We start from the raw sequence: 27,946 nt of genomic DNA on the forward strand, positions 1-27,946 counted from the left end.
TTGTGTTAAGTCATTTAGTCAAATTGTCAAAGGTTGTAGAAATTAATATCTTTGTTTGATAGGATGCTTCTCTAATGCCTTAACGAAATAACCAGTAAGGTCTAGGTCACAATACTTGTATTTCCTCTTCTCGTGCATCTTCAGTTTGCAAAAAGAATTTACAAAATATTGTGATATATGTTTTATTTTACACAATGTCATGTTTTTATAGGATCGACAAACATGTAGTGTTACACAAACAGTAGTCCAATACCGACATGTACATCAAGGGTAAAATTAATAAAATCTATTGAATGAAAAAACATGCATATTGGACGGACGGCCCTCGATAAAATATTTACAGTAACAAGCATATTATTCCATTTGAAAACAAACTTGACATCTTGTACATGACATTCATTATGTGTAAATCTACAACTAAAATTTTCATCATAATTGGAGAAAAAACAATTTCTTTAACAATGTATCGCAGACAACATACCTTTGTACAAAAAAAGTCTTAAAATATTTTCATATTTCATATTAGAATTTGTTAATACAATAACCAGGACTAGTATTGAAGGCTGTAATTCAATAAAACACTATATTTTTTTTAATAAAATTGGATTTGGCAAATAAATTGCCTTTAATCATGACTAAGAATGCCTAAATTGTCACTCCAAATAAAAGTCCGATGTTTCACCTAATTAATCACCATCAGAGCTGTGTGTCCAGAGAATGATGTACACTCCAGACACTGGATAAATCGGCCTTAACACAATAATGAAAAAAGTAATTGTGTGGTAACATACGTGTTCCCCCTTCTGGAAATCATTCTTCATCACTGTGGTGATACAAAGGGCACTGTGATGGTGAAGAGTTCATAACTATGTTTTGTATTTCTTCTTTTCTTCTGCAATATCATTGCCCTTTATCCCAGTATAACTTAAGGTAAGCCAGTTTCCTGTGGTATTTCTTTTCTTCTTTTGTACTGTACAGCTGTAAAAATAGTTTTAATACATGCTTTAAAACAAAAAAAGTATTTCAAACTTGAATTTAAAAAAAAAAAGAATATGACAGAATTTATGTCTCGCCTTGTTGGCCAAAACATATTTTCTGTTAGGGGTTTGTGTGGAGCAAAGATAGGACCAAGATTAATATGGATTGTAGAGCAAAAAAAAATAAAAAAAATATTGGAACAATGATTTATCAGGTTCCATTAATTTTGACAACTATAATATATATACCGGTACTATTATTCTGCAGTCAGAAGACTTGTGCTTTATGCCAACCAGCTTTGTTTCATAAAATTGTAACAAACTTTTATTGGGGAAGAGATATTATAGGATATATCTGATCTGGACCTATACTTGTGTAAAGGCAGGATTAACAATGTGCATAGAGGTAATACTGACAATGTATGGAGGTAGGACTGACAATGTGTGGAGGTAGGACTGACGGTGAAGACTCTGTGTGTGGAGGTACGACTGACGGTGAAGATTGTGTGGAGGTACGACTGACGGTGAAGATTGTGTGGAGGTACGACTGACAGCTAAGACTACGTGTGTGGAGGTACGACTGACAGCTAAGACGACGTGTGTGGAGGTACGACTGACAGCTAAGACTATGTGTGTGGAGGTATGACTGACAGCTAAGACTGGAGGTATGACTGACAGCTACGACTGACAGCTAAGACTGTGTGGAGGTACGACTGATGGTGAAGACTGTGTGTAGAAGTACGACTGACAGCTAAGACTACGTGTGTAGAAGTACGACTGACAGCTAAGACAATGTGTGTAGAAGTGCGACTGACAGCTAAGACAACGTGTGCAGAAGTACGACTGACAGCTTAGACTGTGTGTGGAGGTACGACTGACAGCTAAGAATACGTGTGTGGAGGTACGACTGACAGCTAAGACTTTGTGGAGGTACGACTGACAGCTAAGACTGTTTGTGTGGAGTTACGACTGACAGCTAAGACTGTTTGTGTGGAGGTATGACTGACAGCTAAGACTGTGTGTGGAGTTACGACTGACAGCTAAGACTTTGTGGAGGTACGACTGACAGCCAAGAATGTGTGTGGAGGTACGACTGATGGTGAAGACTGTGTGTAGAAGTACGACTGACAGCTAAGACTGTGTGTGGAGGTACGACTGATGGTGAAGACTGTGTAGAAGTACGACTGACAGCTAAGACAACGTGTGTAGAAGTATGCGTGTGTAGAAGTACGACTGACAGCTAAGACTACGTGTGTGGAGGTACAACTGACAGCTAAGACTACGTGTGTGGAGGTACGACTGACAGCTAAGACGACGTGTGTGGAGGTATGACTGACAGCTAAGACGACGTGTGTGGAGGTACGACTGACAGCTAAGACGACGTGTGTGGAGGTACGACTGACGGTGAAGATTGTGTGGAGGTACGACTGATGGTGAAGACAACTTGTGTGCAGGTACAATTGACAGCTTAGACTATTTGTGTGGAGGTACGACTGACAGCTAAGATGTGTGTAGAAGTACGACTGACAGCTAAGACAATGTGTGTAGAAGTACAATTGACATCTTAGACTATGTGTGTGGTGGTACGACTGACAGCTAAGACCGTGTGTAGTGGTACGATTGACAGCTTAGACTATTTGTGTGGAGGTACGACTGACAGTTAAGACAATATGTGTAGAGGTAGGACTAACAGACTACCTACCTTGTCTGTGTTCTGGTCAATGGTGCTCCTGATAGTAATACTAGGAAGCATAATGGGTGTCCCTCCAAATGACTGGTGCCATTGTACCTTGCGATTCTTTGGGATCTGATGTTCATACGTACCAGCACTGCAAATACAGAGCAGATTGATTACCGGATACTATATATTTGGATGTATTCCAACTTTCACTCTGTGGACTGAGATCCCTTAAACTTGGGTTATTATACTTTCAGTGGTAAACGATGAGTTTCGAACATGTGATTCATTAGTACTTCTGTAATCAGTATTTAAATACATGTATATGCTGTACCACATGCATTTTTTAAACACTTGGTTAATTTAAGATACATTGTATCCGAGAATATAAGCTTTCACCAATATCAGCATGTATGGCTGAAATTACTTTGGATTAATAAAACAAATAAAATATTCATAACGAATTACTTCAAAAAGAACAACCCCATCTGTATAACAGCCTTACCCTGGAAGTACGTCAACTATATCACGTTTGTAAACAGGAAATCTGTCTGCACCAACCAAGAATGGCTTCTTATCGTCAACAAATTGTCGTGGTTCTGTACACTCTGTCTGATATTCGGTGGGACAAGGAGTTTCAAACTGGAAACAAATCAGAATAAGAAGATCTGTGGTAAGTTAATATACAATGATCCCTAATTAATGTCTGAATGAAATGTTATACGATTTGTATAGATGCCTTTTGGTAATAGCATTCGATATCTTGGAAAATTAATTCCAAGATTACAGCTTAGACAACATTATAAATGAGTAAAATGACCCTTTTTATTTCTTTAATTGAATATTGTTACCTGCACCTTTTAATTATATTCATAGTGTAAGGTGACTCAAACATATATATATATTTAAAAATGCATTATTTGTTTGTACTGTAGTTAGCAGTTAAATTGACTTCATGTAATTATACTGGTGCAAAATTTAACTTAAACTGATGAACAACAACACATCATAAATAGAAATAAGAAAGATTAAAGTTTCTTGATCAGTATTTTTTATCAGCAAGTTTACTTACCTGGTAGCCTGATGGAATCCTTGGAGCTGTTCTCGCACCAAGAGTATAACCCTTTGTACTGTTAATCTTGTGTTCAATGTTGTACATAAAACTGGTTTTCTGCAACAACAATAAAACATGCCTATTTAATAATGATGAAATGTAAACTTTAACCCTTGTTTAGCCAGATAGAAGTGCAGAGGAGGTCTAACTGTGGGAGAAAACCCACCTGGCTGGGCATGCAAACCTTAGGGCCCCATAACTTTTAAAGTCCAATCAGTAGGGTCAAGGCAAGTGTGTTACCACTGTAGTTGGACCTTTTCGTAATCGATAATTGGCTGGATGTGATTTAGCCATTATTAATTAATATTGAATAAAAAAAAACAATATATTTTGATTATTATTTTACATAGTTAAAGCTATTTCAGTGTTTCATGTTATGATATCAATGTGCTAGCTATGTTCTTTGAGCATGTATATACCCTTACAGAATTTAGAATTACAATTTCTTATTTGAAAATTTGATGTGGCATATATCTTTTTCACGTCATCAATATATCTTAAACAGTCTTGAGACCAAAACATACTATGTTTAAAACAACTGAACACACTTACATCTTCATTTTCGTAGCAGCCGGGTCCTCTGTGAGGGGCCCCTCGCAATGGAGCTATCTCATTACCAAACCTGTTATTTGGCATCTTCGTTGGAAACAGTTCTCTGTCCATGGTGGTCATGAAACCCACCTTGGGCTTTTTTGTTTCCACTGAAATATTACAATGTATACAAAAATAAAATATATAGGTTTTTTAAATTTAACAAAACTCGAGCTATTTAGGTCTTTTTTATTAGCTATAGTTTAGCAGATTGCAATTTGGTTGGAGTGGACCTAACTGTAAACTCATATACAGGGAAACCTGACTTTACTGACCACTGACTTTCAACAACAGAATGGCAACATAGTCCAATTTCATTGGCAGCACTGATTTTACAGAAGCACTGTCATATCCAACACACTGACTAAGTCCCATACAGTGTCATTAAAGTCATATTTAACTGATATGAAGGTTAAAACAATAATCTCAATATCCCTTAATTAACAATATGTAATCTTATTCCTATACAGATATGATATGTAACAGATTATATGAGAGGAAAATTCAATGACAATAACCAGACCAGGAATCAAACCCAGGACCTCCAAACTCCAGACAGATGCTCTAATTATTTGAGGTATGTGGCCACTGGCATTCTGTCCAGTCCATTTCCTTAATTAAAGTATCCTCACGATGCACACCATCTTTGGGTATATAAAGTTAGGCGCCAAATGTAATGAGAGGAATTGACAGTTAACAACCAGACAAAGAGTCAAAAACCTGGGATTCTTTGCACGAGGACAGCTGGTGTCAAATTATTCAACCGTGACCACACTACTGAGTAGGCCTACTGAGAGATACTGTAATGTACAGATTCCCACTTTAAATTACAATGTGAAAGATTTGCACAACCTGAAAGTACGATTTCCATAGCATACGCATACCTTCCATGATTACTATCGTTGGTGTCGCTACTTCGTAATCATCAATTTCATGAAAATATCGTTATCAGAAATATTTCCTTTTGGTGAGCAAAGGAAAAGCCTCCTTTGCTTACAATGTTGCTAAGTTCAATGCGCATGTCCGCGACTACTTTACGGGGAATTGATGTCGTAAACAGTAACACTTCCGGTTATAATAAACTCCGCGAACAAACTCACATGTACATGTTTACCGAAGAATGGATGTAATAGACAAGGATTGCTCTCTTTTTCCTCGCAATATGTGAATATATCTATTGAATGAATATTTGGTGATGTCTCAGTAAGATATTTTTATTGTTGCTCGAGATAAAAGATCCTGGGCGTATTTTTTATTTATTTAATTCTGCATGTGACAGAAAACTTTGCATTAGTCGAGGGCTAATATATTTTTCGCAATGTCAACACTATTTGATAGATAATATGTGTAATTATATACATGTTAAAATTTCAATTTAGAGAAGTTACCTTTGTTTTATATCTTGAGGTATCGTTTGTGAAATGCTACTCCAACAATATTAGAGGTTTACACGACAGGAATCATGCGTAAATATTAGTTGATATGGGCATTTTAGCTGCAAAATACAAAAGCTAAAAGCTAGTCTAGTTGTTGTGGTTGAGTGTCGTGTCCGTTTACAAGAGTTGAGCGTGGTCAACTCTTTGATGGGTGACCGCTCCATTGTAGCGTCGATGCGCATAACTGCAGTAGCTACACAACAGGCTGGACAACCTATGGGTAGTAGCCCTTCATTTAAATAACAGTTTTCGATTTCGATTTCAACAAATTTTATTATACAAGATCTTATAGTACAAAGGGATTTGACAACAGGCTTAGCCTATATCAGTCTTCTCCCACATACATATGTAAATGACATTTTGATAATATAATATTGATAGCATTTTTCTAGACAACTTGAACAATAGAGCTATATAATTAGGGTTATTTATAACATTTGAACATACACTCATACACACATCATTGTAATAGTTTAAGTAGTTTTTCATAGTTTAATGGAATAATTTCTAGTTGAAAAGTATCAAAAGTTCAGGAAATATTTTTATTTATATACGTAAACATTATATATATATATAAAAAATAGATAATTATACAAAATTTTGTAGAGCAAAAGCGCTTCACCTACCTGACATTGAGAAAGATGAGTATTTTATTGAACAATGATAATAATATACATACATATTAATGAAATATTATATAATTAATTGATTCAATGAGAATTAAAACCTTCTCGAATTAGTTATAAATCTTTCTACATTTCTTAAAACAAATTTGTTAAGATCAAGTGAAAGTTCATAGTTACCACATGTTAGTAAGTTAATATCTATAAAACCAACTTGTATAAATATGTCATGTATAAAGTGCCTTATATGGTTGTAATTTGGACAATAGAAGAAGTAATGGTCTAGATCCTCAGAGTAATAACCACAGGAACAGGCTGAATTTGGAATTAGATGATCTATTAATCAAATAACAGTTTCTAGACTACTTTGAGTAATAAATAAGTTACTCAAATACAGGATAATTTGAAATAAATACATGAATTTCTTTTATACTGTGTAACAAAAAAGATGTCAATTTATTTTATACTGTGTAACAAAAAAGGTGTGTTTTCGACATGCCCCCATAATTAACCAAAGCAACATGGTACATTTTTACTAGAGATGTATATATCACCACAGGTGCCTTACTCGTTTTATAAACTAATAACATATAACAGTTCATTATGATTTTTTTAATTTATAGTGTACTCTTATATGTTATTACATGTAGCTATAGTTTATAAAACGAGTCTGGCACCTCTGATATCACGTGATATATATGTCTTTGATTTTTTACACAAAAGAGAATTGTTCAGTTTTCTGGTTTTTTTTGTAAAAGCTGCAAACTTTGCAAGATTTCCCCTCCATTGATTATGATGTGGCTAAGTATAGAACATGGGTAGATGCATGCTCAACGCACCTCTGATATCACGTGATATATATGTCTTTGATTTTTTACACAAAAGAGAATTGTTCAGTTTTCTGGTTTTTTTTGTAAAAGCTGCAAACTTTGCAAGATTTCCCCTCCATTGATTATGATGTGGCTAAGTATAGAACATGGGTAGATGCATGCTCATCTATGACATTTGGTACTTAATGTTCCCAAAGGCTGTATACTTCAATGGAGAACAAAGTCGGTGATCTAAATTGTAGTTAGATAACAGAAATGAACAGTTCTTGTGCAAATATACACAGTGTCTCATTGGTTATTGGGCCATAACAAAATGACACCCTTTTTAAAGAACTTTATGAGTTTCTATTTTAAACTATCCTGCATTTGATCAGGAGTAAATTATTTATTCAAAGAAGTAGCTGTTACTTAAATGTAGGACTATTATCCATATGTGGAGTTGTGCCCAACCTGTGCTGTAATAATACAAATATGCCACAGGTAGTATCAGTCTCTAAGAGAAACGCTTTCACAGCTAGGTTAATGAGAATTTGAGAAACTTAAATAATGACTAACATTGTTTTGTCATATTTAGGTGTTGTTTCTCTTGTATGGACTGTGTCAACTGTCCCCAGGCACGATCAGTTAACTTTTTATTAAGATGCTCCTAGCATCTTCTTTATGCATATCAGTCACATATCTATTTCATTGTTCAAAAGATATTTCCTTCTTGTGTCTGTAAGAGATTGAGAACTCACTCGGAAATCTGAGACGATCTCAATTTTGGGAGACAACTTCAAAATTTACAAAAGAAGTTTAGTTATCGTTCAAATATATCAAATTCCAAATTTTGATATTTTTATATGGTGAACTCAATCATAAAATACAAATTGTCTTTAGTACTCTTTACTTTCCAGGGATGTTCCCAACCTGTATCAAAGAGAGTGTAGGCCCTACTTTAAGATCCATTTCTCTTTTGAACTGCTGAGTTTTATCTTCATGGTTTGAAGGATATTTTTGTCTTTAGATCAACAATATTAGATTAGCTAGATTTGATTCCATTAGTTTTATTTAAAGTCTTTTTACCTGATGTAAACCATTTTGTTATGTTTAGGTAAAGAGTGGGCATGTCGAACAATAGGTCCTCGGAAGATGTCCTGCTGATTGTGAACCACGTACGACACAAAAAGACAGATGGAGTGCTGTACCTCATGGGTGAAAGAATGGGCTGGATGGTGGAGAGCAAGAGCAGTTTCTCCCTCAGCCATATGTACTCGGACATCAAAAGTTAGTTCTGTCAGTAGCATGCATTTCAACATCGAATTTGAAAATTATGGTGTTGAAAACAATTTATAGAGATGTGGATAGTGTGTCATCTTACAAAGACTGTTTAATCATATTTTTGATATAATTTTTTTTCTATTTCCAAGGTCAAAAAATATCTCCTGACTCCAAAGACAAGGTGCAGCTTCAGGTTGTGATGCATGATGGCAGTGCAAAGACATTCCATTTCATAAACCCAAAAGGTCGAGATGCTGGAGTTAAGGATAGAGATAGCATCAAGGAACTCCTACAGCAGCTACTGCCGAAGTTCAGAAGCAAGATCAGCAGTGAATTGGAGGAAAAAAACAGGTTACTACAAGCATGATCAAATGTTAAATTAGTGCAATTATCTCCGAAGAAACATGCATGGTCCAATCCATCGTCAGTATACCCAATATCGATTACACTTCACTTCGTAGTGTGGTGCAATCAACCATGGGTTTCCGATGGTGGTCAAATCTTAAATATTAATACAATAATCTCCTGGATTTAAAGTAATGTCTTTTTGAGATATCTTTTGATCTTTCAGATTTAAGATTTGACTTTTGAAACATCAACTGTCAGGCCCTGTTATCAATTTTTCACAGTAAATTAATACAGCACATGCTAATAGATATGAGCACAGTTGAAAGTGTCTTCTTTTGAATATGTGCCATTTATGGATATAGGTTTTGCTACATTAGGATTTTCTATTTTTATTACCACTAAACCCGAGTTACATGTTTTTTTTGACAGATTATTGCAGGAAAGTCCAGAATTGTTTCAGCTGTATAAAGACTTAGTGGTCAGTGGAGTAATAACAGCAGAGGAGTTCTGGGAGTCCAGGGCTGATGTAAGTACATGGTAACAGCAAAGGGGTTCAGACATTCCTGGGATGATCTTAATACTTGGTAACAACAGATCAGATCTGAAATTCAAAAACCCTGTTTTGTTATTATAATGGCAGCATAGGAGTGCTGGGATCTTAAATGCCATCCTATTTTATAAATTCTCTGTTATTTCATGAAACATGACTTTTCAACAATTAATTACAATGTTTACAGCTCCTTCTGTATAATATTTTGTTACTTCTGTTTTTCAGCAACTTTCAAACATAGGGAAGAACGAAGGCAGCAAACAGGCAGTTGGTGTGTCCGCAGCCTTTCTGGTAGGTCATCACCATGTAGTCTTTTGTATAAGTTTTATTGTTTGTTCGGACATTGCCAATATCAGTATGATTTTATACTTGTTCTGTACTGTGAATTTAAAAGTTAGTTTGTCTATATTAGGATCATGGAGAATCTTGCAATATAATTGGTCTAAATCAAGAAAAAGTAGATTTGGGTTCAGTATTGTAATAATTGTTATAAATTATAATGACGGAAGAATGCATTATGCCTATACTAAGTAGATTTCAAATTAATATAGATTTTTAATGTTAATAAATATACAATACTTTCTCCATATTTTGCTGCGTTTGTAATAATATATTTAAAATCATTCAATGTTTAACAGTATCATTTTGTTTTTAAATCAGGGATGAAAATGAATTTGAGAATGATAGATTAAAAACAGTCTGAAATTATCATAAGGAAATATTTCACTTCATACATTCAATTTAAACTCAGTTTGTATTTTGTTCCAGGCTGACATTAAACCCCAGACTGATGGTTGTAATGGTCTCAAGTACAATCTAACTGCCGATGTCATCGAATCTATATTTAGGACGTATCCGATGGGTATGGTATTTTTCTGTTTCTGCATATTTCGGGGTTGAACTTATTTTTCTGTGCACAAATGTTAAATTCAATATTGTGCTAAAATAGTTACCACTGAGTCTATACAATAGATTTGTTTCTGTATTGTTGCAGTAAGGAAGAAACATGCTGAGAATGTACCTCATGAGATGACAGAAAGTGAATTTTGGACAAGATTTTTTCAGTCCCATTATTTCCACAGGGATCGAACAGTCATAAGCAGTAAGGATGTATTCTCAGATTGTGCCAAGAACGATGACCGAGGTAAGAAAATGTGACATTTAAATTGTTAGATTATAAAGCATCTAATCCTATGCCAATCCATCACCAGTACTGCTAGATTATAAAGCGTCTAATCCTATGTCAATCCATCACCAGTACTGCTAGATTATAAAGCATCTAATCCTATGCCAATCCATCACCAGTACTACTAGATTATAAAGCGTCTAATCCTATGCCAATCCATCACCAGTACTACTAGAGGGAAATATAGACTTACATTTAATCCATCAGTATGTCTATATAATCTTTCACCTACTGGTTTGTAGTATTGATAAGTACAACATACTGAGACTGGTTCGTGTGTCTAGGTATATACTGAGTTATGGCCCTTTATTCATTATTAACACAAACGTTAGTCTGTTTACTGTAAATGTTCAAGAATTAATATTAGAATTACATAAATGATATGTTTTGATTCATCTCTGCCAGATGTACATGTACTGGTTGTACTAGCTAGTAATATGCTGAGTACATGTACATATACCTGGCAACAAAGTTAGTGGGGGGGGGATGCTGAAATCAGCCTGTGCCATCATCCAATTTTAATGAAACTGTAAAGGAATGTTAGGATATATGCATAGATAGGCATACAAGTATTTTTTAACCAAAAAAATGGTTGCGATGCAGTAACCACGTCACTATAAACATGTTTTGCGTGAATTGCCGATAGATCATCAGTCATTAGATAAATTTTGCATAAAGTTAGGCAAGTGGTTTAACTTATCAAAACCTATGATGTGTTTCCTGAATTGTGTCTATCAAAACATAATGGAGGAATCTCATTGATCAAAATTAAAATGTTGTCTAAATAAACTGAGAATAAGTCCTTTATTTGGATGAATCTGACTACTCCTATTGTGAACTGATTACAAGGTAACTACTCAGGGATTTTAGGAACCATATATAATTTTTATGTAGATATGATAAAAAGTTTGCTTGCCATGGAAATATGGTCACTACATGCAGGCTTTGGCATAAAAGTCCTTAGATCAGTTGTTTGATTTGGTCAAAATGGTGTAAGGTCAATGAAGGAGAAACAAACATTTATTAAGATTATATTCACAGTTCTAGTTATAATAACTTTTCATGGAAAAATACATGATTTAAATATTTTTAGAAATAAAAGATGAGGTGACCAAGAAAGTAAATGACCCACTACTGGACATGTCTAAGATGATCGATTCAAGTTCCGGTGATGTAAGTATGACTACGTACACAAGATTTAAAGTGAAGCTGAAATGATATGTCAATTTGATAGCATACCATACACTTCTTACCTAAGGGAACATACGCCTCTCTGGTTGTTTGTCTGGTAAAGGTGACAAGAGTGCAGTCATCAAAACATCACACACAAAATTCTTTGCTGTTTGTGATAAGTAAAAACCTATTCACTAGCTAGATGATGATAATTGTCTATTGCATGAAATGTAAGTAAAACCTATTCCCTAGATGATGATAATTGTCTATTGCATGAAATTTATTGACATGAGATGATGATGATGATGATGATGATGATGATGTAGTAGTACACATCCATATTCATACAGTATTCTGTATGTGAAAGAGAATGTATGTAATGTACTAAAAAAGCTTGGAAAGAAATAAAAAGATGTACATTGTATAAAAAATTCATTCACAAACAGCTTAATATTACTTATTGTGATATTACAAGGAACAACATGACGATGTTTGAAATAGATGACTTCTTATATATTTTTTGTCCACAGGGTTTTGGAGGGGTATCCGACGAACGCAAACTTTCCACGAATCAGACCAATTTGACCATGATTCGAAGGTTCAATCATCACTCCACTATGGTTCTGAAGGCATGTGAACGTAATAAAACAAAATCTCAGGAAACTACTGGTGAAGCCAGTGGCACTAGTGACAATAGCTCCAAGAAATCCAATGGGGCCGTGTCACACACGGTAACCAATGGTGACACTGATGCTAGTGGAGTAAGCTCAGATTCATTTATAGAACCTGCAACCAAACGAGCAAGGATTCAGGAAAAACTTGAGTATGAGGATTTGGAAGGTAAAACCAAATCTAAGAATGTGAATTTAAGACTACATAAAACTGACGGATACCTCCATGGTCCGAGACCAGTGGTGATGTCCAAGTACATGACGAGTGATGATGCAGTGAGCGCATCGCACTCGGTGTCACAGGAAATGTCTGACTGGGCACCACAGCTCTCTAACGTAAGTTTCACAGTAGTATATTGAATCTGTAGACTTCAGTCCCCTACTGGTGAAAACGGGGGATTATAGGTTTCCCCACATGTCTGTCTTGTACATATGTATGTAATGCTGAAGTTTGTCAGCGCTCGTGTGTCTTCATTCCTTGAGGATTTTGCTCAAACTTCACACAATGATAAAGGACCATATTATCTCGGGGACAAGTACGTGTTTCAGGTATGACCTTAGCTGTTAATAGGACGTTAAACAACACCTAGAATGCTTGTTTCACAATTAATTGATTTTATCTTAACATGCAAATGCATTTATTAGTATTACCATATGATATACAGTACATTGCTGGAAAATGAAAAAAAATGCTTTTGCTGAAAAGTTAATGTCATTTTTTTTGAGAATTGTACTGTGACTTTATATATCTAGAGTTGGCATCTTAATCTCAAAAGGAAGTTACTTGCAGAAACTTTTTAAAGGGATTTTTTTTTAAGCTGAGTGAAAATTTTGCTGTTTCTTTTTTGGTAGTCTGAATCATTAACATCATTGTTTTGTTTGATAAGACCAATAAATCCAACCAGAGCTAAAGAGTCTTTAAAGATCAAAATCCTTGATAGATAAATCACTGCGACTATCATTGTCGGAAACCCATGAAACTCAACTCTGTCGTTTGGATCAGTCAACAGAGCAGAATCTTGTAGGTTTCCGATGATGATAAACTATCAGATGATAAACTATCAGATTATAAGTCCAATGGTTTATATTTAAAGGGATGTTTATTTCCAGGTTCTGAGAGGTTCTGTTGCTCTGGGAGTATTGGGGGAATTGTCCCCAGGTGGTTCTTTGATGTATGGAACAAGTCACCAACAGCTCCACAGTATGTATAATAAGCCACAGTATTCAGATAATCATTTATCATACGATGAGGAAGTTATGAATTTTAATAATATGTACCCTCATATACATTGTGTAACCCCTATTTGGGAAATTGATTCTGGAATGAAGGTCTATCAAATATGTTTAAATAGATTACCTTTGGACTCATTTTTAACAGCAAAGATATAATTACCAGTATATGAATAAACAATCTTAATCTTAATATTCCTTCTGTGTACAGTATTATAGCCTATAGCAAGAAAAGCTTAGAACTTGATCGAAGTTTGAATTGAAATACAATATTATTGTAACTTTATTTAGTGAAATCAGTATTAATCACCCATACATTCTCTTGAATTGAACAAAACTGTTGATGTGTAGATATGGTGGCATCAGACATACAGGAGGAGCTGAAGAAACAGTACACAGCCCTACAGGAACTTCTCAGACATTTCTGGACCTGCTTCCCTGCCTCATCCAAGTTCCTAGAAGAAAAGGTATTTCTTTGGAAATCAATGAAAATGTTGGTTTCTAGACAGAATATGTATTCATATAACAGAAAAACCAAATCATTATCAGAATGTTTAGGAATAATCAGTTATCTGTATTAAACAGGTAACCATGCAAAGCTAATTGTAGATCCTTAGTACCTTAATACAGCTGTTGCTATCGTTGCTCAACTGTCGTCGTTATCAGCCAGGTCCATTCATTGTAAAACAGTTTCAACCCCTGTCCTGGAACTCTCTCCGGATGGTGAATCAGCTGGGGTGATCAGTCCCTACTCTCCGACGGTTGGCTTCCACCTACTTTGTCCAATGCGCATCCACAGCCATTGTGATACGCGCTCTACTTCCTGCCCTAACTCTCTGACTGCAGGTTTTGGTACCCCTCTGGTGATGCCAAGAGCTCCGAACATCCTCCAGCATGATTGGCCTGGGAATCTTCTGCAGCCTACTTCCACAGGAAAATTCCATGCCAGCCTTTTTTTGCCACACTCAGTCAGTTCTGCATACTTGCACTTCTTTCTTTCATGTACTGATTCACACCTCGTCTCCCATGGCACAGTCAGTTCCACCATGACCAGTTTTTTTCTTTCTGGGTGATAACAACACTATGTCTGGTCACATTTTTGTCTCCTTGATCTCCAGGGAAACTAATTTCCTCCCGTCAAGATCCACTTGCATCTCCCAGTCTTCTGACCCTCCAAGAATCCCTAGGTTGGTAATCCTTACTGTTCCTGATGGTGTCTGTACCTCTCTGTGAAATCAGATGAATCCTTCTCAATTATGTGAGCTAGTTGCCCTAACACTTGGTCATGTCTCCACATGTATTGGCCTTGTGTCACCTCACAGGATCCCCCTGTAGAGGATATGATCAAGGCTTCCTGGATTTCCACATTGATGACATGTAGGATCTTCTACCATTCCCCATCTGTAAAGATTTGTCAGTGTTGGAATCACATCATAAACAGCCCTGAGAATGAACTGTAGCTACCATGGTGTGTATCTCTAGATCCGTGTCCCATCTAGTCCATGAGCTTTGACTACCCATCTCCACTGCTTTCACCTTCCTTGCCTTCTCTTCCTGTTGCCTGATCTCTCCCTGCACTTGTTTTCCCCTCTCTGCTGCATAAGCATCATTCCATCTTGGCAGTTGCCCTCTGCCTAATCCTCACCTTCCATTACACACTGTCCTAACAATGTCATTGTGCCTGAGTCTGCTTTCTGCCTCTGTGTCTGCCTTGCTGGATGACCACTTTCTTCCAGTCTTCACCTCCACTCCTACTTGCCTGACTTTCTCATCCGGGGAATCTTTCAACATCATAATCAGCCTTGCCTTCTCTGTCTTGGACTCTTCCACCACTGATGATAATGGAAGTTGCAGTTTCGATGTCCGACTGAACAGTCCAGTTGACGTGAAGCACTATGGAGGCCCGAGCCATCTTCTCAGATGTTTGTTGATCTTTCTTGTGATTCCCTCTACAGTCATCAGAGTAATCTCATACAACATCAGAGGCCAGGAAAGTCGTAGCAATAAACCATATAAGAATTATAAGAATTCTTATAAGAACTTTAAATGATTAATGAGTATTTTGATGGACTTAATTATTTTACATGTTGATAGATTCTGGTCATATTTTAAATGACAAAAATGCTGTGTAATGGCATATACTACTTGGAGACATAGAATTAATGTCTTATGATCTAAGGAGGTAATTCAGGTGTATTACCGGGATAACCAATATTTTCACACTTGATCATCAGATGGTGGGCTATTCAAATCGCCCTGCGTCAATGTCGTGAAAAGCACTGTAGGATATTCCTCAAGCTTCATTTGTAGGTCCTCGGTCCTAAGTTAATTGTGCCAATTCAATTTTCATTTTTGATCAGAAAAACGAAATGGGCAACAGACAGTCATCCATTGGAGAACATCAAGATCCCTCTGGGATCTCGTTAGATTCATTCAGCCAGTAATTGTTATAGACAGCAGTGTTTTGGAAATTGTGTTTGGATGTAATAAATTAATAAAGTTTGTATTATGGATTTAATTTATGAATATTTGTCTACTGATTCCAAATTTCCAACCAATTTTGAACATTTTTTCTGGCCAGAGAAAAAAGCTTTGTTCCATATTCATTAAAATGGCAGTAGGAGTATTTATTTTTCACTGTTATTTTTTAATTGTTTTAAAATTGAAGGGTGTCCTTTATCTTCTTTTTCAGGTTTGCAGAATGAAGGCAACTTTAGAAAGGTTTCAAGTTACAAAACTCATTCCTTTAAAGGAGTCCCTCAAACAGCATCACTACACAATAGATGTGAGTATTACACACACCTCCCATACCCAGACCACCTAATTATATTGTCATGTGAGTTAGAATGTTATACAATAATGAAATTTCAGAAATATGTATGAGACAAACATAAGTGTTTCTCTTTTAAGTGTATAAATAATACTTTACACATATTGTCTCAAAAAATAAATTTTGTAAGTTGACAGATAACTTAAGATTGAACTGGAAGATTATACCTTAAAAACTAGATCTCACCTGTTTATAATGATAACCTGTCTATACTGACCACCTGTCAATAGCGACAGATTTACATTGGGCGACTGAGTGATCTTTATTACAACAGGTTTGACTGCTATAGATAGGTGGTGGTCTAGATAGGCCTAAAAGGATATTTTATTTAATAGTGACCCTACTGATCATCAGAACATATCTCTCCCCAGCAGGCTTACATTCAGTCCTCTTTTAAACTTGCATTGTGAATTGAAAATATAAGTGCTTTCTTTTAGCTTTAACTCTGGATTAATTCTTTGAAAAAATCTTTTGAATTTGTCTTTCAGCTTGTTGGACATTTGGAAGAACTTCTGTCTACCGCCTATGCTAAATTTGATACTTGGCAAGCCAGAAAAATGGCTAAGAGGTCATGACCCCAAAGGCTGTTAGTTCTGACTTTAAAGATGAAGAAATTACTGCCTAACAGGATGTTTTATGTTGGTGATATCATGGCATTATAACAATGTCACATTCTTACTTCAGAAATTGAAATTGATGTGTTAGAAACATTACCGGTATATGTATCTTATGTACATCAATGCAAGATATTTGTTTACAGACTACATATTGTACATTCATTGTATTGGCAATTTCAACAGAATGACATATTGAAATATGAAATATCTAAGAATATTCTGAGATATGGTGACTTTAATATGTTGTAAAGCAAAAGTCTTTTTACCATTTAATTAGCTCACATTAAATGTCAAATATAGGTGATAAAACCATGTTTGTTGTCACACTTACCTTAAAGTTGGTCACTGCGGAAGCAATTGACAGTTTTACGATAAAATTGAACAGAGGACAAATTGAAGATTTTCTTTATCCTTAACTAATTACACAAATATTTTTTCCGATAGAAATTGTCAGGCTGATAGCTTACCATACAAATGAGACTCCCATGTTTAGTCAGGCTGATAGCTTACCATACAAATGAGACTCCCATGTTTAGTCAGGCTGATAGCTTACCATACAAATGAGACTCCCATGTTTAGTCAGGCTGATAGCTTACCATACAAATTAGACTCCCATGTTTAGTCAGGTGGATAGCTTACCATGCAAATGAGATCCCATGTTTAGTCAGGTGGATAGCTTACCATGCAAATGAGACTCCCATGTTTAGTCAGGTGGATAGCTTACCATGCAAATGAGACTCCCATGTTTAGTCAGGTGGATAGCTTACCATGCAAATTAGACTCCCATGTTTAGTCAGGCTGATAGCTTACCATACAAATTAGACTCCCATGTTAAGTCAGGCTGATAGCTTACCATACAAATGAGACTCCCATGTTTAGTCAGGCTGGTAGCTTACCATACAAATGAGACTCCCATGTTTAGTCAGGCAGATATGCATCGTCACTCAATCGAAGCTTGTAAACCAAGCTATTTTCTTAAACAAGCTGGAAACTAGACCACCAACTTAAGTAAGAGAAAGTAGGAATGGACATGTAGAGGCAAAACTTTGATAATTTTGTAATGTTTTAATAACCTGAGTGGTGACCACCTTTAAGTAGCATGCTGGTATATGCCATGCTTGTATATATGTCATGCTGGTATATGTCATACTGGTATATGCCATGCTGGTATATGCCATACTGGTATATATGCCGTGCTGGTATATGCCATGTCATGCTGGTATATGCCATGCCATACTGGTATATGCCATGCTGGTATATATGTCATGCTGGTATATGTCATACTGGTATATGCCATGCTGGTATATGCCATACTGGTATATATGCCGTGCTGGTATATGCCATGTCATGCTGGTATATGCCATGCCATACTGGTATATGCCATGCTGGTATATATGTCATGCTGGTATATGTCATACTGGTATATGCTATACTGGTATATGCCATGCCATGCTGGTATATGCCATACTGGTATATATGCCATGCTGGTATATGTCATGCTGGTATATGCCATACTGGTAAATATGCTATACTGGTATATGCCATGCTGGTATATGCCATACTGGTATATATGCCATGCTGGTATATGCCATGTCATGCTGGTATATGCCATGCCATACTGGTATATGCCATACTGGTATATATGCCATGCTGGTGTAAGTCATGCTGGTATATGCCATGTCATGCTGGTATATGTCATGCTGGTATATGCCATACTTGTATATGCCATGCTGGTATATATGCCATGCTGGTATATGCCATGCTGGTATATGCCATGCCATGCTGGTATATGTCATGCTGGTATATGCTATGCTGGTATGTCATACTGGTATATGCCATGCTGGTACATATGTCATGCTGGTATATGTCATACTGGTATATGACATACTGGTATATGTCATACTGGTATATGTCATGCTGGTATATGCCAAACTGGTATATGCTATGCCATGCTGGTATATGCCATACTGGTAAATATGCTATACTGGTATATGCCATGCCATGCTGGTATATGCTATACTGGTATATGCCATGCCATGCTTGTATATGCCATACTGGTATATATGCCATGCTGGTATATGTCATACTGGTATATGCCATGCTGGTATATGCCATACTGGTATATATGTCATGCTGGTATATGTCATACTGGTATATGTCATGTTGGTATATGCTATGCTGGTATATGTCATGCTGGTATATGTCATACTGGTATATATGTCATGCTGGTATATGTCATACTGGTATATATGTCATGCTGGTATATGCCATACTGGTATATATGCCATGCTGGTGTAAGTCATGCTGGTATATGCCATGTCATGCTGGTATATGTCATGCTGGTATATGCCATACTTGTACTATACTGGTATATGCCATGCCATGCTGGTATATGCTATACTGGTATATGCCATGCCATGCTGGTATATGCCATACTGGTATATATGCCATGCTGGTATATGTCATACTGGTATATGCCGTGCTGGTATATGCCATACTGGTATATATGTCATGCTGGTATATGTCATACTGGTATATGTCATGTTGGTATATGCTATGCTGTTATATGTCATGCTGGTATATGTCATACTGGTATATGTCATACTGGTATATGTCATACTGGTATATATGTCATGCTGGTATATGTAATATTGGTATATATGTCATGCTGGTATATGCCATACTGGTATATATGCCATGCTGGTGTAAGTCATGCTGGTATATGCCATGTCATGCTGGTATATGTCATGCTGGTATATGCCATACTTGTACATGTCATGCTGGTATATGTCATACTGGTATATGCCATGCTGGTGTAAGTCATGCTGGTATATGCCATGCTGGTATATGCCATACTGGTATATATGTCATGCTGGTATATGTCATACTGGTATATGTCATGCTGGTATATATGTCATACTGGTATATGTCATACTGGTATATGCCATGCTGGTATATGTTATACTGGTATATGTCATACGGGTATATGTCATACTGGTATATATGTCATGCTGGTATATGACATACTGGTATATGTCATACTGGTATATGTCATGCTGGTATATGCTATGCTGGTATGTCAAACTGATATATGCCATGCTGGTGTAAGTCATGCTGGTATATGCTATACTGGTATATATATCATGCTGGTATATGTCATGCTGGTATATGCTATGCTGGTATGTCATACTGGTATATGCCATGCTGGTATATATGTCATGCTGGTATATGACATACTGGTATATGTCATACTGGTATATGTCATGCTGGTATATGCTATGCTGGTATGTCAAACTGGTATATGCCATGCTGGTGTAAGTCATGCTGGTATATGCCATGCTGGTATGTCAAACTGGTATATGTCATACTGGTATATGCCATGCTGGTATATAACATACTGGTATATGTCATACTGGTATATGTCATGCTGGTATATGCTATGCTGGTATGTCAAACTGGTATATGCCATGCTGGTGTAAGTCATGCTGGTATATATATCATGCTGGTATGCCATGCTAGTATATGCCATGCTGGTATATGTCATGCTGGTATATGTCATACTGGTATATGCCATACTGGTATATGTCTTGCTCACTATGCCATGCTGGTATATGCCATGCTGGTGTAAGTCATACTGGTATATGTCTTGCTCACTATGCCATGCTGGTATATGCCATGCTGGTGTAAGTCATACTGGTATATGTCATACTGGTATATGCCATGCTGGTATATGTCATGCTGGTATATGTCATACTGGTATATGTCATGCTGGTATATGTCATGCTGGTATATGTCATGCTGGTGTAAGTCATGCTGGTATATGCCATGCTGGTGTAAGTCATACTGGTATATGTCATACTGGTATATGTCATACTGGTATATGTCTTGCTCACTATGCCATGCTGGTATATGCCATGCTGGTGTAAGTCATACTGGTATATGTCATGCTGGTATATGTCATGCTGGTATATGTCTTGCTCACTATGCCATGCTGGTGTAAGTCATACTGGTATATGTCATGCTGGTATATGTCATGCTGGTATATGTCATACTGGTATATGTCATGCTGGTATATGTCATACTGGTATATGTCATACTGGTATATGTCATGCTGGTATATGTCATGCTGGTATATGTCATACTGGTATATGTCATACTGGTATATGTCATACTGGTATATGTCTTGCTCACTATGCCATGCTGGTATATGCCATGCTGGTGTAAGTCATACTGGTATATGTCATGCTGGTATATGTCATGCTGGTATATGTCTTGCTCACTATGCCATGCTGGTATATGCCATGCTGGTGTAAGTCATACTGGTATATGTCATGCTGGTATATGTCATGCTGGTATATGTCATACTGGTATATGTCTTGCTCACTATGCCATGCTGGTATATGCCATGCTGGTGTAAGTCATACTGGTATATGTCATACTGGTATATGTCATACTGGTATATGTCATGCTGGTATATGTCATACTGGTATATGTCATACTGGTATATGTCTTGCTCACTATGCCATGCTGGTATATGTCATACTGGTATATGTCATACTGGTATATGTCATGCTGGTATATGTCATACTGGTGTAAGTCATACTGGTATATGTCATGCTGGTATATGTCATACTGGTATATGTCATACTGGTATATGTCATACTGGTATATGTCTTGCTCACTATGCCATGCTGGTATATGCCATGCTGGTATATGTCATACTGGTATGTGTCATACTGGTATATATGTCATGCTGGTATATGTCATACTGGTATATGTCATACTGGTATATGTCATGCTGGTATATGTCTTGCTCACTATGCCATGCTGGTATATGCCATGCTGGTGTAAGTCATACTGGTATATGTCATGCTGGTATATGTCATACTGGTATATATGTCATGCTGGTATATGCCATACTGGTATATATGCCATGCTGGTGTAAGTCATGCTGGTATATGCCATGTCATGCTGGTATATGTCATACGGGTATATGTCATACTGGTATATATGTCATGCTGGTATATGACATACTGGTATATGTCATACTGGTATATGTCATGCTGGTATATGCTATGCTGGTATGTCAAACTGGTATATGCCATGCTGGTGTAAGTCATGCTGGTATATGCTATGCTGGTATATATATCATGCTGGTATATGTCATGCTGGTATATGCTATGCTGGTATGTCAAACTGGTATATGCCATGCTGGTATATATGTCATGCTGGTATATGACATACTGGTATATGTCATACTGGTATATGTCATGCTGGTATATGCTATGCTGGTATGTCAAACTGGTATATGCCATGCTGGTGTAAGTCATGCTGGTATATGCCATGCTGGTATGTCAAACTGGTATATGTCATACTGGTATATGCCATGCTGGTATATAACATACTGGTATATGTCATACTGGTATATGTCATGCTGGTATATGCTATGCTGGTATGTCAAACTGGTATATGCCATGCTGGTGTAAGTCATGCTGGTATATATATCATGCTGGTATGCCATGCTAGTATATGCCATGCTGGTATATGTCATGCTGGTATATGTCATACTGGTATATGCCATACTGGTATATGTCTTGCTCACTATGCCATGCTGGTATATGCCATGCTGGTGTAAGTCATACTGGTATATGTCTTGCTCACTATGCCATGCTGGTATATGCCATGCTGGTGTAAGTCATACTGGTATATGTCATGCTGGTATATGCCATGCTGGTATATGTCATACTGGTATATGTCATGCTGGTATATGTCTTGCTCACTATGCCATGCTGGTATATGTCATGCTGGTATATGCCATGCTGGTGTAAGTCATACTGGTATATGTCATGCTGGTATATGCCATGCTGGTATATGTCATACTGGTATATGTCATGCTGGTATATGTCTTGCTCACTATGCCATGCTGGTATATGTCATGCTGGTATATGCCATGCTGGTGTAAGTCATACTGGTATATGTCATACTGGTATATGTCATACTGGTATATATGTCATACTGGTATATGTCATGCTGGTATATGTCATACTGGTATATGTCATACTGGTGTAAGTCATACTGGTATATGTCATACTGGTATATGTCATACTGGTATATGTCTTGCTCACTATGTCATGCTGGTATATGTCATACTGGTATATGTCATACTGGTGTAAGTCATACTGGTATATGTCATACTGGTATATGTCATACTGGTATATGTCTTGCTCACTATGCCATGCTGGTATATGCCATGCTGGTGTAAGTCATACTGGTATATGTCATGCTGGTATATGCCATACTGGTATATGTCTTGCTCACTATGTCATGCTGGTATATGTCATACTGGTATATGCCATGCTGGTATATGCCATGCTGGTATATGTCTTGCTCACTATGTCATGCTGGTATATGTCATACCATGCTGGTATATGCCATGCTGGTTGCTTGCTGGGGTTGAGTTTTATCATATAATTGATGAATGTAACATAGACCACAGGTATGATTTTGTATACCTTTCCTTCATATGTTTTTTTGTTCAAATGTTCAGTCCTTTGAGAAGTATCCTTGTAATAGTATCAAAAGGGGCTAAATGATTTACCTTGAACTACTCAGGGGTACAATATGTCAAAAACTTCATATAGGCTGCTTACTTGGACTAAAAGCAATTACCTGGGATTTATAAAGGTGTGAAAACTTGTTCTTACTATATATGGTTAAGGGTATTCCAGGAAAATATATATCTTACGAGAGGACTTGATCCAGAAAACAAATCTGTGTATGGTTGGTCCTTCAGAAAATGCGGCTTATGATATGGTGCTGTTTGAATTAAATCGCTTCTTTTGGTGGTCCCTGTCTAACAAACCTGGAGTTCTCCTGTTGGATAGATATTTTACTGGAATTTCCCTTTAGAAGTTAAGCAATACCATTGAATGATAAGTAAATTGGAGTACACTTTAGATTAATGACTATTTAAGGTGAATTGGAACTGATTAAGGAGAAACAAAACGTCACTTTCTGAAATTATCAGAAAGGTTCGTTATACCAATACCACGGTGTGTTAAGTCAGGTACAAAGTTCTTTGTTGGATACATTGTGATTGTGTGGAGCTGAAGTACACACCTTTTGACAGATGACCAGTTTTATTATCTAATAACTGTACTATTTGTGCTGAGTGTATACCCCAATACTGTGATCTTTTGATACAGTGACATTGTTTGTCCTTCAGTGATCCATATTAAGTGCGGAGCAATCTTTGTCCTTGACCACAGAAATACATTGTACCAACATTCCCCATTACAGAGGGTAGAACACAAGTGTGGCAAATACGTTACCAGGATACATTAACGCTGTAACACAGTCAGTGTCGTTCTATAACATCATGCCATGATTATCAACATAAACTGCTACATGTTCATGTCTTTGAGGAGGAATTTTACCATCAAACACTAACCAGTCGTGCAACTGAGGTAAAATGCTTCACAACATCTTTCAGGTTTTCAAGATATTTTTTTAAGGACTTAAACAAGGGCAGTACAGAGAGTTTAAGTCAGTTGTATATATTTTGTGGGAAAATCAAGTGATGAGATCATTTGCGTGCTTAAGGCCTCACTTTTCATATCACTTACTCAGGTATACATGAAATATTAAAGCTTTTCATGTCAATATCAGATAACATTTACATTCATTGTATAGGCGTGTATAAGGCTACCAGGGAATATTTTATATTTACACCTAATAGATAACGTTGTTTGTCACCTAAATTAATCAGGGTCAACTGTTTGCTACTTTTACACAGCCAATTTTAGCCCACCAATTTAAATTGCCTTTGTCTGTGGTCCATCCATCAGTAAACAATCCTTAATCACTATTTCTTAAGAAGTACTGGAAGGATATTTCTCGAAATTCACTCGCAGGTTCCACTTGGTACCTATGGGGTAGTTGTGCCTATCGTATTCAACTTGGGAAACAAAATTGTCGACTTTCAGTCATCTTAACAGTTCAGTTTGTTATCATTATTTCTTGAAAAATAAAGGAAGGATATTTCTGAAACTTAATATGTAGGTTTCCTTTGGTCCCAAGATGTGTCCATTCAATTTTGAGTCTGATATGAAAAATCAAAATTGTTGATAGGCCGCCATCTTGGATTTTGTCAGTTGAAGATTGTTTCTCTATTGCTGGAGAAGAACTTACAAATTTGATGTGTAGGTTTTCATTGGTCCTTTATTGTGTATGGTTAATTTCAAGACTGATCTGAAAAACAAAATGGCAGATAGTTGGCCATGAATGCACCATGGATATTTAAGTTGGTAAATTTGTTATTGCTTTTTCTCAGAAATTTAAATTCTTGATTGATCTCTCTCGGATTATTTAATAAGGCTCCCTATTTCCAAATAATTTAAAGGAATAGAGAAAAGATGAGAAAAGTAAGAAAAGGTCAGTGTCAAATAGATCCAATAAATATTATTTTATGATGGGTGCCAAGATCCCTCTGTGTTCTCTTATATTGTTAACATGAGGTTTATATGATGTCTTATATTTGTGTAAATGTGTTTAATAACTGCAAAAGTAATATTTAATTATTACATAATTCCTCTTGTGCCATTTCTCTTCTCGAGTTTAAGGGAATACAGCACAGTCAGGCAATAATGAACCAATTGTCATAAAAATTGACATGAGTGATCTTTATTTTTGCTATTTGCTTTGTTGCAAAAAATTACCTAATTAACTCATTTAAAGTGTCAACACATATAGTAGGTAGCTCTATACACCACTTTATCATCTTACATATTTAACAAACAAAAATTGCTGTGTGCATGTTTATAAATCCTAATGGGAATTTCCGTCTTTTTCAAAGATGGCGGACCTTGATAATTGATAATCTTTTTTCTGTAAAAAAACCTTGAAAACATCTCTACCTGTATAATTTGCGTATTCTATTATAGTTAAAAAAAACCTGCAAAAATCACACTGAGTTTTTACGGTAGGCCTTTCTATGCTAATTTTCTCGATTTTTGACTTTTTAAAGAAAACTTACAATTTAAAAAAAAAAAGTAAGGATTATTTCAAAATAAGGATGAAAAAAATCCTACTGCAATTCTCTGATTTCATCAAAATATCATAACTTGACTGTTAAAAAAACTATTTTGTCATTAATGAAATCATAAACCTTAAAAAGATATTAGATAATTGAAGAATAAAAACATGACCTTACCCTGAAAATTACTGAACACACTTGTTGTTTTTCTATTCATCACATAATGGTGAGTTATCTCCCCGTTATATTTCATATTGTTGCTCTGTCATTTCCCTGGTATCATAGACCAACATGCCTACCGACTACATCTCGTATGTAATAACGCTCACACGGGGGTAACTATTATGAGCTGTACTCAAACGTAGGTCTGACGTACAATTGGAAATCTTTTCCTCGTGAGATAACATTTTCTGAGCGTTTCATATCCCATTAATACAAAAGATGATTAAAGATCAATCTATTTTGTAAGGCATCTGCATCCATTTAATCAGCTTGGTTTTGTATGAATTGATGTATGATAAAAGGAAATGTGACAAATTGCATCGTCATAATTTCTGCCTGTTAATATTTATAAATTGTTATGGAAGGATTCAGTATGTTGAATTTGATGAGAGAATTTAAGGAAGTACATATTTTATAATGTTGATAAAGCAGCTCGTATTGTCAGTATGTTTCATATGAAAACAATAATGGCTGTATAAATGTACAAATGTTATTTTCCATACATATTGTGTACATGTTTTGGTTATTCCATTGAGAATAAAAAAATAATGAAATCATATATTTGTCTTTGCATTATGTTAGAGCAAGGCCAGTCTGACTGCATCTTTCAAAACTTTGTTTCTGCTCTTTAATGTCAATATATACAAATAAATCTTTAGGTTGTATGGTTTTTGTGTCGCCTGAAAAAGACGATATATAGCTATCACTATGTCAGCGTCGCCTGCACAATAGTTTCCATGCGATAACTTGAGTTCCCTTGGGCCAATCAAACTCAAACTTCATACAGTGCTTCCTTACCTAAAGTGCTTGCTTGGGATTGCTTTTCATGTTTAAATGTCAAAGATCAAGATCACTGTTACTATTAATAGAAAATTTGTTTCCATGCAATAACTCGAGTTCCCTTGGGCCAATCAAACTCAAACTTTGTATAGTGCTTCCTTATCAAAATTTGTTGTTTGGTATTGCTTTTCAGGTGCGAAGGTCAAAGTCACCGTTACTATAAATAGAAAATTTTGTTTCCATGTGATAAGTTTTCCTTAGCCAATCGGGCTCAAACTTCATACAGTGCTTCCTTAGATTGACCTTTGTAATAATATTATTATGGTACCTTGTGAACATGATAATTTGAGTAATTGTTAACCGAGATTGATGAAACTTGGTATGCTGCCTTATATCTATGAAATCTCGAATGATTTCGAAAATCAGAATCATTCAACTGTAACTTTGAGTTATTGCCTTTTGTAATAATCATATTTTTGGACCTTGTGAACACAACTTGAGTAAATATCAACCAAGTTTGATAAAACTTTATATACAGCCTCATGTCAAAAAGATCTTAGACAAGTTCAAAATTGGGAATTATATGCCAGTAAGTTATTGCCCTTTGTAATAAAATTATTATTGGATCTTGTTGAAGCAAATTCTTTTCCTTCCAACATAAAAGGATTCTGCTCTTTTATCTATGCACCTGAAGGCTGGATGTTTGGCACACAAATATCATGTGTGACTTGCTACAACTGTTATGTTTATCTTTGACCTTAACCTTCATTCAAGGTCGCATGGGTCAAATTAAAAA

General features: G+C 36.1%; 2 protein-coding genes across 3 annotated transcripts; one reads left to right on the forward strand and one right to left on the reverse strand.

Moving 5' to 3' along the window:
* Positions 1 to 166: 166 nt before the first annotated feature.
* Positions 167 to 5,393, reverse strand: LOC117336171 (protein pitchfork-like). Its single transcript, XM_033896564.1, has 6 exons — positions 5,245 to 5,393; positions 4,322 to 4,470; positions 3,728 to 3,826; positions 3,161 to 3,297; positions 2,680 to 2,806; positions 167 to 978 (listed from the first exon to the last, which is right to left on the reverse strand). The coding sequence occupies exons 1-6, from the start codon at positions 5,249 to 5,251 to the stop codon at positions 901 to 903; spliced, it is 597 nt and encodes a 198-aa protein (XP_033752455.1). The 5' UTR covers positions 5,252 to 5,393; the 3' UTR covers positions 167 to 900.
* A 43-nt stretch (positions 5,394 to 5,436) lies between these two features.
* Positions 5,437 to 18,244, forward strand: LOC117336168 (general transcription factor IIH subunit 1-like). Of its 2 annotated transcripts, none has more exons than XM_033896562.1 (13): positions 5,437 to 5,524; positions 8,343 to 8,515; positions 8,659 to 8,860; positions 9,287 to 9,383; positions 9,633 to 9,698; positions 10,176 to 10,269; positions 10,402 to 10,551; positions 11,687 to 11,766; positions 12,297 to 12,773; positions 13,548 to 13,638; positions 14,019 to 14,134; positions 16,360 to 16,452; positions 16,986 to 18,244. In XM_033896562.1, the coding sequence occupies exons 2-13, from the start codon at positions 8,356 to 8,358 to the stop codon at positions 17,070 to 17,072; spliced, it is 1,713 nt and encodes a 570-aa protein (XP_033752453.1). In that variant the 5' UTR covers positions 5,437 to 5,524; positions 8,343 to 8,355; the 3' UTR covers positions 17,073 to 18,244. The 2 variants fall into 2 exon arrangements, with proteins under 2 accessions (XP_033752453.1, XP_033752452.1); XM_033896561.1 differs by having other exon boundaries at positions 5,444 to 5,563.
* The last annotated feature ends 9,702 nt before the right edge of the window (positions 18,245 to 27,946 follow it).

Source organism: Pecten maximus, chromosome 10, assembly GCF_902652985.1.
Source record: "Pecten maximus chromosome 10, xPecMax1.1, whole genome shotgun sequence".
In the NCBI taxonomy this organism is placed as follows: Eukaryota; Metazoa; Mollusca; class Bivalvia; order Pectinida; family Pectinidae; genus Pecten; species Pecten maximus.

Bases quoted from the DNA above. Each gene is read 5' to 3' on its own strand.
- LOC117336171 (XM_033896564.1), bottom strand. The intron at 3,298-3,727 runs GTAAGTAAACTT...ATTTGTTTCCAG, and splicing joins GGATTCCATCAGGCTACCAG to TTTGAAACTCCTTGTCCCAC. The intron at 979-2,679 runs GTAGGTAGTCTG...CTATTTTTACAG, and splicing joins TTGACCAGAACACAGACAAG to CTGTACAGTACAAAAGAAGA.
- LOC117336168 (XM_033896562.1), top strand. From the start codon at position 8,356: ATGTCGAACAATAGGTCCTCGGAAGATGTCCTGCTGATTGTGAACCAC. The intron at 11,767-12,296 runs GTAAGTATGACT...TTTTGTCCACAG, and splicing joins TCGATTCAAGTTCCGGTGAT to GGTTTTGGAGGGGTATCCGA. The intron at 13,639-14,018 runs GTATGTATAATA...GTTGATGTGTAG, and splicing joins AAGTCACCAACAGCTCCACA to ATATGGTGGCATCAGACATA.